The 17,452-nt window shown below is 34.4% G+C and overlaps 1 protein-coding gene across 1 annotated transcript in view; it reads left to right on the top strand.

The window, feature by feature from the left end:
- KIF5C (kinesin family member 5C) overlaps positions 1-17,452 on the top strand; it is a 90,880-nt gene that overhangs the window by 21,665 nt on the left and 51,763 nt on the right. The window contains exons 3-5 of the mRNA XM_087710656.1: positions 4,966-5,039; positions 9,954-10,058; positions 15,792-15,840. Coding sequence (XP_087566782.1) covers positions 4,966-5,039; positions 9,954-10,058; positions 15,792-15,840 — 228 coding nt within the window. The remainder of the gene's footprint in view (positions 1-4,965; positions 5,040-9,953; positions 10,059-15,791; positions 15,841-17,452) is intronic.

Raw genomic sequence — 17,452 nt, 5'->3', positions numbered from 1 at the left:
CAGCCCAAATAATTTATTTGCATAGCTAACTCTGTTGTATTGTGAGAGAAATTAGGCTTAAAATCAAAATTTATTTTATTTTGTCAAAGATATGTAACAGAAAGACTCACTAAGTTAGGGAGAGGAGTCAAACAGGGAATTAGTTGGGAATCCCTATGTGGGCACACAAGAAGGTGAAGTCTAACTCCCCTTGAACATCATTGAGCCTTCTCTAGTCTCTCCCACTTGCAAACCAACAGTCTGAGAAGATTCCTGTTTATAGGGTTGAATAATAAAATATATAATTGAACACTTCACATGTGGGTCTGGTTGTTTGTACCTGACAGATATTAGTTAATATATATAGCCATGTATAAACCCATCAGCAGATAAATATCAGGTTATTAAAATTATTTAATTTTCTTCAACATTATAATACAATATTGAAATAATAAATGAGTACCGAATCATATTGGCCAGTCTCCCTTCCTCTTTGATACAAAGCAAATTCAGAAACCAGTAATTGATGAATTTTGTTAAGCCTACTTAATAGAATATTATGCAGAGAAGCTCCAGTGCTATTCTCAATTTCTTAAGGACAAGAGATGGTAAATATATCTCAGCAGCATTCAAATTATTCAAAGTCATTTTAATTGTATTTTAAATTATTTTAGCCCACCTCCTCTACAATATGCCGCTATATTCCCTAGCTTTGTCCCACTGAGATAGATCCAGTCTAAGTTTCTTCATGCAGCAATGATAACAATAACGACTTACACTATAATTTTCAAATTGAAGAAAGTTAACATAATTTTAATAGCTTGAACTATTTTTACTGTTCTTTAAATGGGCGTAATGTAAAATAACTTATGAATACATGTGTTTTTCCACATGTGGGTTTTTGGGAGTGGGGGATTTAAATCTGTTGTTTCATTGAGTTTCCAAATTGCTTAAACTAAACCTGCAGTGCTGTATAGACATAATCATCTTTTTTCCATTTTGAGTCCATAATAGACTGAAATACAATATGTCAATATTCTATGTACATTAAGGACAATCTATCTTATGTAAACTTTTCCTCAATGTAGCAGTTAAAATCTTAGCATCAATAATTAAGAGACACTGATCAATAGCAGATAGACTCATAAGATCATTACCAGACTTCAACATTATGATAATGTAAGCTTTGTAGTATGAAGGTGATATTTTCATAATAAACCTGAAATATCTTTGAAAGTATAGGAAATATTTCACCTTGATTTTTTTTAATACCATGGTTATCTCACCTGGTGCACAGATTTCATCATATCAGTAGTATAACATATTTTTCAGAAATGTTGGGAGTGCGGCCAACTCTGTTGACTAAACATTAAAAATTTCTAGATTTATTTCATCAACCAGTTTCGTTGTATTTATTTTGTACAATGACAATAAAGGCTATACTATTAAAAAATGTCTACCTACTAGCTATATCTCCCCATTTTAGAATATAATGTCTTATAGAACTTAAATAAATAAATAAATTATAATTAATTGCTTCATAGTAGGCTGTTGCAACTCTATATTAATCAGTGAGTAGATGGAATCAACAAAGATTGTATGTAGGAGTACAACAGTCTGTTGGGATGATTCCTAAACAGGTTTTTAGTGCTTGGTGATTTTTCTCTCCAGGATGTCTATCCATTTTTCTAAATACATCTTTGATGTTTCACTCAGGTTAAAAGGTATGAATTTTGAATTTGTAGTGTTACATATTTCACAAAATTATGCAGCTGCAATTTTAGCTGCTTATTTCACAATTTTAGGTAACTCTGAGCACTGTTAATCCAAGGCTGTGGGTTTTTGGGAGTGGGGGATTTAAATCTGTTGTTTCATTGAGTTTCCAAATTGCTTAAACTAAACCTGCAGTGCTGTATAGATAAATGAAGCACCATACTCTGGTTTGTAAAAGGTGGCCTGGTTCTCAATAGGGGATAGTGATGGCTATTAAAATAAGAGAGCAATTGGTTAGAAAACTTTCAAAAGGTGACCAGTTTCTTTTCAACATTACCACCTATATTTCTCTTATTCTGAATACCTAATCTTTTGGGGTTTAAGGGCCATATATGGCTGAAAAGAGTGCAAGATCTGTAATCCATTAGGGGGATAGGATCAGGAGCAATGGATAAAACCAGAACACAGACTAATTAATTAAACTGAAATGCTATTACTTTATCTCAATGACTCGGAATAATTTCCAAACATTTGGTAATTTTATTTGTTTGTCACATTCAACATTTCAGTTGTAAAGAGTTTTGAAGATCTTACCCTAGTGTGAAAAGGTGGTAGTTCAACATCTCTGCACAAACTGTTCCTATTCTGTTTGTGTGAAAATCCATGGCCCTAGGATGAGTAGAACATATTCTTGCTAATCCAGAGTTTTTATAGCTCAGCCATGGTAACATTATAGATTCCATTTCATCCTGTTCCCTCTTACACATTTTCTTTCTTCTTGTGTCATCATGTGATAGTGCTTTGAGCAATTACATTTACACAGCATAAAGAGATGCACGTGTGTGTACTATCCCTATGAATGAATGAAGAAACCCTGGTGAAAATGTTGAAATAATCCTAAAAACGTGTCTCTTCAATGCATTTTAGCTTGGGAGAGTCAGCACCATTTCCTTGGACAGCTCCTTGAATAGAAAAAAAATCCTGCCTTTAAGAGCTTTAAATCATTATTATATAGTGCTATATTTATCCTCAAACTATCCCCGGTTTACTAAAACACACCCGTTAGTCAATTTATGCGGAAATTGGAATAGTGAACATATTTCATTTCAGTAAATACATCAACAGCTTGTGAAATCAAAGTATCTAGCAGGTTAGCAAAACTGTTTAACATGCCTACAACACATTTTTGTTTATTTATATTTTGATTTTAAAATCTAAGGTGTTTGGATCTAATGAACATGATACTGGATTGCATGTCTCAGAAATTTAAATGCACCAGCAATTTATCTTACTATTAGACTTATTACCCATTCAAAAATAGGTAAGAATAATTTGGGATGTTGTTTTATTATTTATAATCAAACATATTCAGCAGAAGGTTAAATGTAAAACTCAGCATAGACTTATGAATTGCAGATTAGTATTTAAAATGGGCAGGCTTATTTAAAGCACAAATGTCTACAAAGTAGTTGCCCTTTAGTGTTATTTTGATTTGTTTGGAAAGTTATGTCAGTTCTTGTTGCCTGTGCATCGCAGAGAACAGTGTGGAATTGTTTCCTCTCCAGTTACTTGGCTGATGAAATCCTTTCCCATAAACCTGCATGCTTTTTAAAAATTAAATTGACTTACACCAAATATTGTGTAACCAAAATGGTGACATTTGTGTTATTCCTAATTGTAGGTGGTAACTTGACCATAAAATGTTACAGGACATTCGGATTATGACATTTTATTCAAATCATAAGTAACTTTTTAAAATCATCTATCTACAACGTTATTGACATAAAGCTGATAAAACAATCTTAAATATGGGAGGTGGAGGGTTTTTTTTTTGATACTACTGGAAGAACAGTATATAGTATAACAAGGGTGTCAAACTCAATTTCATTGAGGGATGTATCAGGTTTATGTTTGGGGGTCCAGGGGGGCATGGCCAGCTCAATATCACTTGTATTGGGAGCACCTTTGGTGGCCCATGCGCTCTGCCAGTGAAAACAGGCCCCTGAGCTCCATTTTCAACTGCACTGGCCTCCTGCAACCCTCTGCCAGTGAAAACAGAGCTTGTAAGTGCTGCCTGCAACCCTCACGAGCTCCATTTTCGGCTGCAATGGCCTCCTGCAACTCTGCCAGTGGGTCACACGCATCCCTCCTGAGCTCCATTTTTGCTGGCAGAGAGCTGGTCCTTCACTGTTTCCAGGGTGGCCCCATGGGCCAGATCTAAACACTCCATGGGCCAGATCCGACCCCCAGGCCTTGAGTTTGACACCCCTGCACTATAAGGTGTAGATATGACTGGGTGTATGGTTTGTCTTCACCAAAAGTCATAGGATGTTACAATGTAAATTAGCACCCTTGTTTTCCTGTTATTCCCCCCACCCCCATCAGCTACTGTCCTTAAGGATAGACTTAATAAAATAAAGCCATATATTTGGTCCAAATTCCATTTCATTTAAACCTCTTTTCATCTTCTAGGATATAGTTAAGATATTCTAATAGGAAAAAATACACATTTTACAAATATCTTTTATGGATGGAGGAAAAAATAGGTGCTGAGATACCTGGATATGATCTGGATTTGCTACCATTCTTCCTGGAAACTGAGCTCTAGTAAAGTCTTCCTTGACCAACACCCTTATTTTAATAGTCTTTCCTCAATCTTGTCCTTGTTTTTTCAGAGCAGATTTTTAGGGATAGAACCACGAAGACAACCATGAAGTAGTGTGTCTTTGCTTTATTCCTTAGTGAACTTTTTTCAGTTTTCCAATCTTAATTTGCAGCCCTGATAGTTTCTCACCCAAGTTCTAACTGGGGCCATTGCTTAACTTCTTTATTTAGAATAGATGTTGCTTCCTCTGTATTTTTAGACACATTAAAAATTCTCAACTTGCTGTTTTTAAGCTTGAGAACAATCTAGATCCATCTCTTGGGCATACATTCTTGCTTGTTTCCAATAAACAAGGACATTAAAGTATGTACAGAAAGAGAAAACAGAAAAGTTCTGTAAGCAAAGGTGAAATCTGGACAATATTGAAAGGATCGTTATTTAGAAAAGCAGAAAGGATGTTACCGACTATATTAGATTTAGATGTTGAGAAATATTTGTGTTTATCTTCCTTAGCAACAGGATACACTTTCCACTATATGTTTGCAATTGTTTTCTTAATTCTTTCCTCTTCTCTTATTAAATAACAACTAATATATAAAATGCCTTTTTTTAAATTTGGTAATTTGTAGTACTTCATAAGATGTTTTATTGTGTTTTTTTTTTAACAGATGTTCTTGAAGGCTACAATGGAACTATCTTTGCATATGGGCAAACATCTTCAGGAAAAACACATACTATGGAGGTAAAAATTTAAAGTCGATTTAACATGTAAAGCTTCTTTTCATTGCCATTGTGCTTTTCCCAGGAAAAGATGCAGTTACTTTAAAGAGATACAATAGATGTACTGGTTTGGTTTTCTATGAACTATATAAAATGGAATGTCCTAGATATCAAATCTCTTCCAAATTGAGACTTGGGTAGAAATAAGGATTTTCCAAAGTTGCCAGGCAGCAAACCTTTCTCCTAACCATTTGGATAGCTGCAGGAAGCCATGATAATGTTACCAGAAGGATGAGGAGAATTTGGGGTGTCTCTTACACATTTTTAGGAGGTGTAAAGGGGAAAAGTAAAGGTGGGAGTCACAGTGGACAAAAAATTATACTTACCTTTATCCCCACCAAAATGACTGAATTTGGGCAGCAATCTTTCGGTATCAAAATAATTGGATTCTAGTGTGTGCTTGTGTTTTTTCCCCCTGGATTTTCAGAAAAAAACATTTCATCTGCTGCTGTGCTACTCAAAAAGGGCCATTAGGCCATCAAATTGCACCCTCTTAGGATGTGAGAGAGTTTCCTGTGATCCTGGGGCTACAACACCTACCTGTTTTTAAATTCTGCTTTGGTGATTTGTTTATATTTTACATAATTAAGATAGAAGGACTCCCCCTAATTATCTGAAGAATGTGTGAAATAAAATCACATGAATAAATAGACCTGCCTGCCATGAAATGGAAATCAATCTTTTTTTTTTTAATAAAGCAATTGACTTAGAATATCTACATTTCTCATTTAACACCTTTCTTTGTTACCATTCAGAGAACAGATTTGGAAGTAGCGTCAGACAAAGGGACCGTCTTCAAGTTCTCTATAGGGAAATGACACATAGATCTGCCAAATTCATATTGTCATTTACAGACTCAGATTGCAATAAGGGAAAAAGGAGAAAGGCCTCAGCAGCCTCTTTTTATATGTGTCTCATTACAAGGATTTAAATATATCCTATGGTAGATGCTTTTAAATCCCCTTTTTAATTCAATCCTCCTTATGTAATGTAAAGCATCCTTTTCAGGGGGAAGTCTCTGTAAAGATGGGGAAATATTAATTCCTCAAGTTAAAACCTTTATTATGAAAGACTTCATATTTCAAATGTTAATCCTTCAAGATTTTCAAGGAATAAATAGCACCTGGGGATTTTGTTTGCCACGTCCTCCAAAAAGACTATAATAACAAAAGTAAATCTGACAATCTGCATTTTCCTGCCTCTGAAGGTTGAAGTATTATAAAATGACCTTCATTTTAAATTATGCACTCCTATTCTAAATTGGGCCCTTTTTAGAAATTCTCAAATGGATATAGTCAACAATGAGCCATTTAGTTTGGTAAATAGTAGGTAAAGTATTTATTGCACTGTAATATTTGGTGTCATCACAGTCCTACATCTTGTTAGAGGAATGCTATCTATTACTGGAATATATCCTTTTATTTAAAAATGTTTGCTTCCCAGGTGTTACTTGCAGAGAGAGTTCAGATAATTTAGAGGACAATGCCAGAGTCAGACAGCTATTCCATATTTCATTTTCTTAACTGTTTAGGTTCACATTCCTTGACTATCAGTGAAAAAAAAAAAGCTGCAGATGAGAACTAGGAGAAGGATTGATTGCTAGATTTTTTTTGTGTGAAATGGTGTAAGGAGCTAGGAATATTATACTGCTTGGGTATTGGCATGCTTCTCCATGTAAAGCAATGAATTGGATCAAAGCAAGTTTCAAAAGTGGTTCAAAATAATAACTAGATGCATTTTTGGTGGTGGCAGCCATTCTAGAGTTAATCTAGAGAATAAGATAATTGGAGTCCACCTAATTCCACTCTTAATTTTGCCTCCCCAAATAAACGTGTTGTGGATGGTGTAACTTCTGCCCTTTGATTATCTAAACCAATGGTTCTCAACCTGTGGGTCGGGACCCCTTCGGGGGTCAAATGACCCTTTCACAGGGGTTACCTAAGACCATCAGAAAACACATATTTTCGGTGGTCTTAGGAACCGAGACACCAATTTTATGGTTGGGAGTCACCATAACATGAGGAACTGTATTAAAGGGTCGCAGCATTGGGAAGGTTGATAACCACTGATCTAAACGGAGGAGATCTTTTTCATCTTTATCAGCTCTGCATAGTTTCCAGTATTCCAAATATAGCATACAGCATACAGTCCCGCAGTTACCTATTTGGAAGCTTCTTTGGTGCTTGGAATAATTTTAAATATTTTGGAATTCATATTCCAAATAAACCGTCTTTATAGAATAACCATTTTAGATTTTTTTTCTAATAATAGATATAAATGGATGATTAAAATTGAAATACATGCATGTTATAAGTGAGTAGAAAGGAAAGTTTACTGATTTAATCACATGACCATATCAAAATTATAAAACCGATACAAATGTACAAGAAAATACAAAGAAAGCGGAAGGACATATTCATAAGTTGTCACCCTACAATTAGCCCACGCTGATTTAATACTCTGTCCTCTTTGAACTGGCCTTTGATTTACAGTACGTCTTACACTAATGACATGCAGGTTTGAACCTTATAAAAAGTAAGACAGTATTATAAAGGCTGTAAACATGAATGGCTATTAAGAATATTTATATTTTAAGTTAAGTCACTGTCAGTGAAGTTTTTATATTGTTTAAGCCATGGCAAAAGGAATCTGGCTCCTCTAAAACCGCAGAAAGAATTTCCAATTAAAATGTATTTTGATTTACAATTTGATGCAGATACATTAGTAACATCTAAAACTCCTGGATTACAGTCAGTATTAAATTGTGTTCTAAATAATTTTAAATCTACTTTTTAAACAACCGATTATACATTATATTATCAAGGTGAATATCAATTATTTGCAATAACTTGAATTAAAAAAGGGTTATCCCATATTAACAAATCAATGTTTAAGCTCTCAAAGAAGATTAAATATGTATCTTAAACTCTCAAAATGTGACTAACAACATTTTTTCATGTTTTTGCACTATCCTAGACAAAATTTTAATAGAGTTGTCAGCTTCATTATTCTGGAACTATAAAATAAGAAAGGAGACGCTTAGACATATGATATGAAATTTCCGTACTATTTTTCCATTTTTATTTTAACATATGCAAGCTGAATAATTAAGTTTAACAAAAGGTAATTCAGTTTGAATGTAATTTTGAATCTTTGGCAACAATTTTGGAAATTTCTGTGCACATGAAAAGCAATAGGTTCCATTGTTCATGGGTTATAATAAAAAAGCTTATTATTTTACAGAGGAAATCTAGTGCCGCCTTAGAATTTCATGAAATAGCTGGTTATCCAGATAACCCAGATATTTCATTTATTATCATGATTTTTTTCAGCTCCTCCAACCTCCTTCTCAGAAAATAGTTCAGTCAATTTTATGTTTCATATTCTTAATTCTGAAACCAAATAAATGTATATTGAATTCCTCACATTGGACTATAATGTGAGCAATTGAGAGAGAAATGTCTGAAAATTGGTTTGCATCAATCCACTTCTTTTGAAATCTGACATTAATCCTCTGTGTCATACCCTGAAATGATTATATCCTGCAATTTGTCTCCATTCAATTTCTCTTATATTCTTTATTACTAAGCACACTTGTACAAAGTATTTCGGTCTCTGTGCTGCCAGAACATGTGCAAATATCTTTTTGTAGATCTGCAGAATAATAATCAATGGATTTTTACATCGTTAAATTCCATGTACGTAATGAAAAATATTAGGTTCTGATGTTTGCAGCATTTTTCATTTTGTGGGGAGGATTTGTATGATGTCCTTTGTTCTTGAAATCATTCTGTTTATCTACCTGTATCCCTGGTGATATATTCAGATGAAGAGCCCAGTATTTCAGCCAGAAAAATCATGATCTTAAAATCATGAGGTGTAAGAGGAGAAATCACATTTTTCATTTCTTATTTTCATATTACATGCTTTTGTTTTTTTCTGTTATTGATGCCAAGCACTGTTTCATTATCATAGCCCTGGCTAATTTCTACTTCTGGGGAAAAGTGAAAAAAGGCATGCAGTCAGGAAAAATATTTTTTATCTTTTTTTCCTTAAAGATTTAAAGTAAAGCAAAGGAAGCTGATTGTGCAGGCTTTATTGCTAGTGAGGCAGACACTGCTGGCATTATGCCTGACCAAACAACCAGCAGATTTATTACACTTCCCTCTTCCCTTCCTCATTAATTTCTTACTAGTTGGTAATTCAGTTTTAGTATTTAACATGGAAGTCTCCCTTTTATTTGTTTTTAATAGCATGGTTGACATTATTACTCTATGTTAAAAATAATGATTTGGTTTTGGTTTTGCTAGAGCTGGAGGTGAATTGCAGATTGATATTGGGCTCTTTCGTAGAAATTCTGTGGCACTGTTTAATACCAGTATATTAACATCAATATTAGTCATCTTATTTATGGTTTTCCTTGACTAAGTAATAGATGAATACAGGTAGTCCTCGACTTAATGGCCACCATTGAGCCCAAACTTTCTGTTTCTAAGTGAGAAATTTGTTAAGTGAGTTTTGCCCCTTTTATGATCTTTCTTGCCACAGTTGTTAAGTGAATCAGTGCAGCTGTTAAGTTAGTAGCATGGCTGTTAAATGAATCTGGTTTTCTCATTGAATTGTCACAAAAGGGGATCGCATGATACTGGGACACTGCAACCGTCATAAATATGAGTCAGTTGCCAGGCTGAATTTTGATCACATGACCATGGATATGCCATAATGGTTATAAATGTGAAAAATGCTCCTAAGTCACTTTTTTCCCAGTGACATTGTAACTGCAAACAGATACTAAACGAACTGTTGTAAGTCGAGGACTCTCTGCTCTTTAATTTCCAGAACATGATAGGATTAACTTTTCTTTTTACACTTTTAGGGGAAACTGCATGACCCACAGCTGATGGGGATAATTCCAAGAATCGCACATGACATCTTTGATCACATTTATTCCATGGATGAAAATCTAGAATTCCATATAAAGGTAAAATCAAATAATGTCAAACTGGTGGGGGGAACCCACTGTAAATGTGGTATCCTCTTTCTTTGAGATTTCCTATCCTCCATAGGTATACATTTTTGTTCCTCGGAGGACAAATTTGGATTTATGATTTGTCACCACACGGTTGCTAAGAAAAGATTCGTCCCTCCCATCCGTCTATTTTTTGGACAATGACTTTTTGTATCTGCATGTTGGAACCAAAAATAGATATTGAGTGATTAATTTCCTCAAATGTAACTTCAAGAAATTTAAACTAAGTAGTGAGATTTTAAAAAAAATCAATGCAATCAATATGTGGACATAATACCTATAGCAGGGCTCAGCAAACTTAAACACTCAAAGAGCCACAAAGGTCCTAATCAGAAGCCCCCACCCAATTCAATTCTGGAGCCAACTGGAAATTTGGTTCTCCCACCATAGAGTCTTCTCCTAGCACAGCGTCCTCTACCTGTCCTAATTGAAAGTCTTATCAATTGTGGAGCTGACCAGCAAAAGGGAACCACAGCAGATCGATGAAAGAGCCACATGTGGCTCTAGAGCTGCAGATTCTTGACCCTTGCTTTAGAGTCACCTCCTAGCGGTGCTTCCTTTTTCCTCTGTTGACTGGAAGTCCAATTCTCCCACCATAGAGTCTTCTCCTAGTGCGGCATCCTCTACCTGTCCTAATCAAAAGCCCTATCAATTATGGAGCCGACTGGCAAAAGGGAGCCATAGCAGACAGATGAAAGAGCCACATGCGGCTCCAGAGCCGCAGATTGCTGACCCCTGACCTATAGCAACTCAGTTTAAATTGTGTTTAGATAAGTAATCTACCAGGACATTGGATTTAAATTGAAGCAGCTTTTTGCATGAGCCTTAGTGGCACAGTGGTTAGAATGCAGAATGCAGTATTGCAGGTTAACTCACTGTTCATGGCCAAGAGTTCGATCCTCACGGGCTCAAGGTTGACTCAGCTTTCCATCCTTATAAGTCTAAGTGTTATTGCTATTGCTAGTTGTTGTTTGCACAATTATGACTTTAATACTTGCAAAAAATTTTTACATCATTGGCTCTCCAGTGTTGCATAAATTATTCTTAACAAGCCTATGAAAAAGCTACCTCACAGTTGATCCTATTTATGATTTTTTTCACTAGTATAAAAGAGATTTAGTTATATAAATAGTCCTTGATGGATTGGTGCCACTAGATTTTGGATTTAAAAAAACAAAACGTTTTGTAAGCAAGTCATTGACTCTAATAATGTTTTATATACAATAGCCTTTTTTAAACTCTCTGGATGTTAAGCAAAACACTACACCAGTGGTTCCCAAACTTGGCAACGTTAAGACTTGTGGACTTCAACTCCCAGAATTCTCCAGCCAGCAGAGCAGAGCTGGCTGGAGAATTCTGGGAGTTGAAGTCCACAAGTCTTAAAGTTGCCAAGTTTGGGAACCACTGCACTACACTATGTTTTCTATAATCTCTTAAATGCAAAAAGAAAAGGTTTTATAGAGGTTTTAGAGGTTTTATTTGCATTTGTAGGCCGCCCTTTTCCCTGAGGGGACTCAGGGCGGCTCACAGAAAACCAGGGAAGGGGGAAATACAACATTGAGACAACAACACATAATTAAAAAAAAAATAGAAATATATTTGTGATTAGACTCTCCAATTAGGCTTTCTAATCAGATCTTCTTAAATTTATCCTAAGTGAGGTCATATAATAAAATTGACTTAATTTCATATTTCTGGGACAGCATATATAAATTAACTGTAGTCAGTAACTGGGCAGTCTGAATATACAAGAGAATTGTCATTTGAAAACAAAGATGTTTTGGCTCTGAAACAAATTTTTATGTAATGTATGCTTTTCTGGATAAAATGTCACTGTTGAAACATTGCTCTTTAAATGAAAATAAATGAATAAGAATTTATCCTTATATAATTAAAAAACAAGAAAGGCAAAAAAATTAATTTCAAGTAAGTTGTATGTGAAACACACAAACACAAACACACAGTATATTCTATTATGTCAAAAATTAAACATTCCTTCCAGCTTGTTTTTTGTGGTTGGATTTCTATTGCCCAAGCATCATCTTATCTTCCTGTTTTTCTCAAAGATGTGACAGATTTAGTTTTTCTCTCAAGCATTTTAAACAATAACTTTTAAAGATGATGGACCTATAATTCAGAAAACTCTGAATTCAGTTTTCTTAAAGTATTCATATGATTTCTTGTCATTCTTATACATGCATACTGCTATGTATTTCTTAAAATACTCATAAGAGAGAGATCATACTTTAAAAAAACACATCAGCTCTTCCTTAATTACTTGAAAAAGAAACCTTAATTAAATCAGATTCTGTGGTGTGAAAAGCTATGGGGCTGCTGCCATATTTATATCACCACTTGAATACTAAATCAGTATTTTGTCCATAGAGTTGTCAAAAAATTGGAGTATTACATATGTAAAAAAACTTATGCTATTCACATAGTTTCATGTTGGAGGAAAGGAATGGAGACTTTAGACTAAATGATTACATTAGCTTACTAGTTATGAATTCCTGATGGCAATACACCACCGGCAGAAATCCAAAAATGAAGTAAAAGTGATGATATAAGCAAACCTATAAGCAAACTTAAAAATGCAAGCACTTTGGAGAAATTCCAAGTTAGACTAGGAATCAATAATTATTCATGCTTCTTAATAATGTATACAGAAAATGTTTTTAAAGAATGCAGTGAGATTGCTTTCCAGTCTTATGCCAACAGTTTTTTCTTGATCTGATAAAATCTATGAGCATTTGACTCATTCCATTTTGTTTTTTAAATAAAAGCAACTGAGCCAGACACTCAAAGTACAATTCTGTGCATGTTTACTTATGAGTAAGCTTCACTAAACACAATAAATTTATTTTCAACAAACCATGGAGTAATGAGCGAGATTCTTATATAATTCCCCCTTCACTCTGCAAATCTTTCTGTTTGCTTTGTACTGGTTGCAAATTATATTTTCTAAGTTGGAATGAAGATTGTAAATGACAGTTGTGATCTTTGGCAGGAATTCTCAATGCAGTCATACAGTCTTTGTTTGGGGGGATTGTTTTTGAAACATTGACTATTTTTATTTGCTGGGGGATTAATTTTTAGTATATTAGATTGTTTTATTGAGCTTGCATATTTCAGATTGGAAGATCTGTTAAATATTTCTTCCAAAGTTGTTATTATGGACATAGGCCTTCTTTGAAATGTAAAAATAATGCTTTATTTCCAATTTTGGGGTGCGTTGTCCCCCTTTTGCACTTTCACTCTTGCAGATCTTTCTGTATTGAAGTATTGAATTACACTTATCTCATTTGATAGTATTCTAAATGTTATTGTCTCACGGTTGATCCTCCTCTTACCGGAATGGGACAACTTGCCATGGCAAACTCACCGCTCCAATTTGCTATGGTCAACTCACTGTGGCCAGCTCACCATGACCAATTTGCCATTGGGCAATTTGTTGTAGACAATTTGCTGCGGAAGAACTCACTATAATGCAATTTAGTTTAATTTAATTATTTAAAATAATTTTAAAAATATTTTAATAGTTGTCATTTACATTTCATTTTGTCCCTCCTTTTGCATCCTTTCTTTAATGATTCTATTTCACCATTTCTTCAATATTATGTAACTTTTGTCCCGTGGCAAGTTGGCTGTGGTGAATTGCCCCATGGCGAGTTGGCCACAGCAAGTTGGCTGGGGTGAGTTGTCCTATACTCCCTCTTACTGCTGTCCTCGCAAATCCCTAGCCCTTAATTGCCATCTTCTTAGAATTCTTTCATTTGATAAGCAAAGCAGTCTATAATCATCCTTTCTTGATCCCAAATGTTCTTACAGCTCAAAATTAACAGGCGTTTTGGCTCAGGTCTTTCATCTTGATTGCTCCCAACTCCAGTTACATTGGGGAACTTGTTGTTGAACTATGGGAAACACATTGTACATGTTTAAAAACACCTTTTGTATTGCTGTGTATGCTGTAGCCCTGAGCCTACAGAAGAAGGAGCTATATAATACACTAAAAGTCCCAATGGATATTGATCCAGTCTGAGGACAATGAACATATTTCTTCTGGTAGAACATCATGTACCTTTTGTCACATGCATAATGTAAAGGAATATATGGGATGTGATCTTTTCCCAAGCGCATTACAAAAAGTACTTGTGCGGCCTTTGCTATAATTGCCACCCACTGTGTATGCAAATAATCTCCATAGACTATACATCTCCTTGCTTGCCCATTAACAGGGAAAAGTCTGAGATCTTATTATGCCTTTTATCCCCTCTTCCATATAGTGAATTTTATAAGAGGAATACGTACTTAATGATGCATTTAGCTTGCATATTGTTGGGTGCCGTCCAGAGTTGCTTTTGGTGAGATGGGCAGTTATAAAAATTGGATAGATAAATAAATAAAATCTATGGTTTGAACTCTTGCCAAGTCAATCCCATTAAGATCTGCAATTGCCTTTAAAAATAATAAGATCACTCCTTTCTAAAGCTTTAATTTTATCTCATAATTCTTTCCCACTACCTACCTACACACCCCCGTTGAAGCTATTATTTTAAAAGGAGAAAAAAGCTTTGGCAATGCTACAAATATTTTATTAAATTCTTTACGTAGCCGACTAGGTTAATGCTTTTAAAAAAACACCTTCCCATTTTACCCTTAGTCAAATTCAGATCAAAATGTAATGAGTATAACCAGTCTTAGTTAGAACATATGCAAAAACATATTATGATATAAATCTGCTGTTTGTGAATAGATCAGCTCCCATCTTTCACAAAGGAACCAATGAAAGGGTATTGACATTGGTCATGTGTCACATTCAATCCTTCTCTTGTCTTTACAGTTCCATTTTATTTAAAAGACTCCCAAACAAAGTTCCACTGATTATATTGGCTCTTGTGATGGGGGAATAATTCCTTTCTTTTAGCTTTTCATGGATTTGGAAACTTACGATGGGGAATGTTCAAATTAGCTTGTGCCCAGCATAATCCCACTCAATCCTTATATCCTGGTCACAGTAAACATATTCATCATTCATTTTGGCTTGATGATTATACTGGAAAAAGTAGGTAAATAGACAGGCAAAAGCAGAAATTTCATACTAATTATAATTATATCAAGTTATGTCCAAAGGACACCAAACTTTCCAGAGCTACTGGAAACAGCACTGTAGCTTTTATTATGTTTATCAGCATAATTAGCTTTTACGGTAGTTGTTACAGCCATAATCTTTTAATGTCCATAACAGCAGAAGAAAAGAGATGGAAAACAGGACATAAGATGATGCCTCTTTTATTCTAGCCCATTAAAGAAACATTTTGTTCTATGGAGATGGCATATCCTAATGCCAAGAACGTTCCAAAGGTCCTCCTTCAAGAGGCAACTGGGCTTTCTGGTTTTTCTTTGAAGACGTTTTGCTTCTCATCCAAGAAGCTGCTTCAGCTTCAAAGAAGAACAAGAAAGTCCAGTTGCCTTTTAGAGAAGCACCTTTGGGACAATTATGACCTGGATGACTGAGAATCTCAGAAACAATAAGTACAAATATTTCCTCAGTGTTTTCTCTTAGTTTGAGTGAAATTGCTGAGTAAACATGTCTTGTATGTTTTCAAAGAACTTTAAGAATCTACTGTATTTTATAGTTTTTCTTTTTTCAAATGTATGTGTAATATTGTATGCTTTCATAATTAGGTTTCCTATTTTGAGATTTACTTGGACAAAATAAGGGACTTATTGGATGGTAAGTAAAGCAGGATTGTATTATTATTTTTAATGCATCCATTAAGTTGTCTTATTTTGTTTTGTTTTCTAAAATCAGTTCTTACCTCTGTATTAAACCTTTAACCCTTGTATACTCACAAAAAATGCCATTTCTCCCATACTGAACATTTTAAGGATTATTTTAATCAATGAAGTCTGGAGACCCTTCTTAAAATGGTATGTCAGAATCCAGAAAATGGGGTTTCTTAGATGCTTGTGCCCTTCATTGTAAGGTGGGTACTACAATTGGGACCATCAGAATCTATTACTGAAAAAAAAATAAAGTTAAGGAGAAATAACATTCTTTCCCTTGCCAAATGCAGGTGTTCAGGTGTTCACTTCTATGTCTTTTTAGTTCTTTTTCAGGAGTCATTCTCAAGGATATTTTTTTTCACCCATAGTGTTTGTCATTCTGGCATTCTCCCAGTCATACTTTTCATACTTTTCTTTAGCGTAATTCCATAGGCTTTTGCAATACTCTGTAATGTAATTAATTCTATTCTACTTGAAGCAGTTTCAATATTCCCTCTTCTTCTAAACCCTTTCTGTTCCTGCTGTCACTCTACTTCCCCCCCATTTACTTTCCCTAAAATCCCTCACAACGCCACCAAAAATAATCTGCCTCAAATTCAGAATTTCTGATCAACTTGTAATTTCACTAATTATCTCAATCGTTCATGATAATCAATAAAAATGATATCTGTCTGTCTATCTAAAGTCTGTCTACCTATCATGTTTTTATCCTTCATATTCATATATAAACTTGTGTTTGAATCATGTATTTGAAAGAGATAAGCTATTTTTAGTCACCAATAATTCCAATCTCTAAATGGTCTAAGAATCTCCTTCTCATCCATCCATTCATTCATGTCATCTAGAAGAATAACTTTTTCCAATTGATCATTTTTATTCAGAGTGTAGTAGTGTTTTCCTACACATTCATATTTTGGTTCTTCCATTATAATTTCCTGGAGTATTACATGCATTTATTTACTCTACCTATTTTTTTAAATTTACATCTCATTGTAATTTATTAATCTTAGCAGCTTCCATAGAATTTAATAAAGCAAAAAACAAAACAAAACTATGATTTGACAGGAGACAGCCTAGACACAGAAAAATAGTGTTTAGCACCCTGTTGCCTGCCAGAAAGGTGTGCAATTCCTCAAGGGACTTTTAGAAATCATTTGGATCCATGAGAACAAATAAAAATATAACAAATAATTAAAAAAGCAAATATCACACATGATTGGGACACCCATCTGGATAAACACTTTGGTGATGGGGAAATATCTTAGTCCATGGATTTCTACTGGCATCTGCAGTGGATGTCAACAATTCTTATGTTCTATCTATCACATATTTTATATCCTTTTAGCCTTTTCATTCATAATTAAACTCACATCTCTGCTTTCATGTTTTATCAAATCCACATCAAAAGATCAGATTAGTTTTATACAAAGCTATTATGTCCTTTTACTTTCTCTTAATTGTACAATTCTATATTTGTGATTCATTTCCTTCAATACATTTTTAATAGAGGCTTCTTTTAACAAGCATTTGTGCATATATTTACTTTCTTCCTTCCACAC

Source organism: Thamnophis sirtalis, unplaced genomic scaffold (assembly GCF_051295495.1).
Source record: "Thamnophis sirtalis isolate CommonGarterSnake01/CBP01778 unplaced genomic scaffold, rThaSir2_p1.2 scaffold_1, whole genome shotgun sequence".
Lineage (NCBI taxonomy): Eukaryota > Metazoa > Chordata > Lepidosauria > Squamata > Natricidae > Thamnophis > Thamnophis sirtalis.
This window is presented reverse-complemented; position numbering and strand designations above follow the sequence as displayed.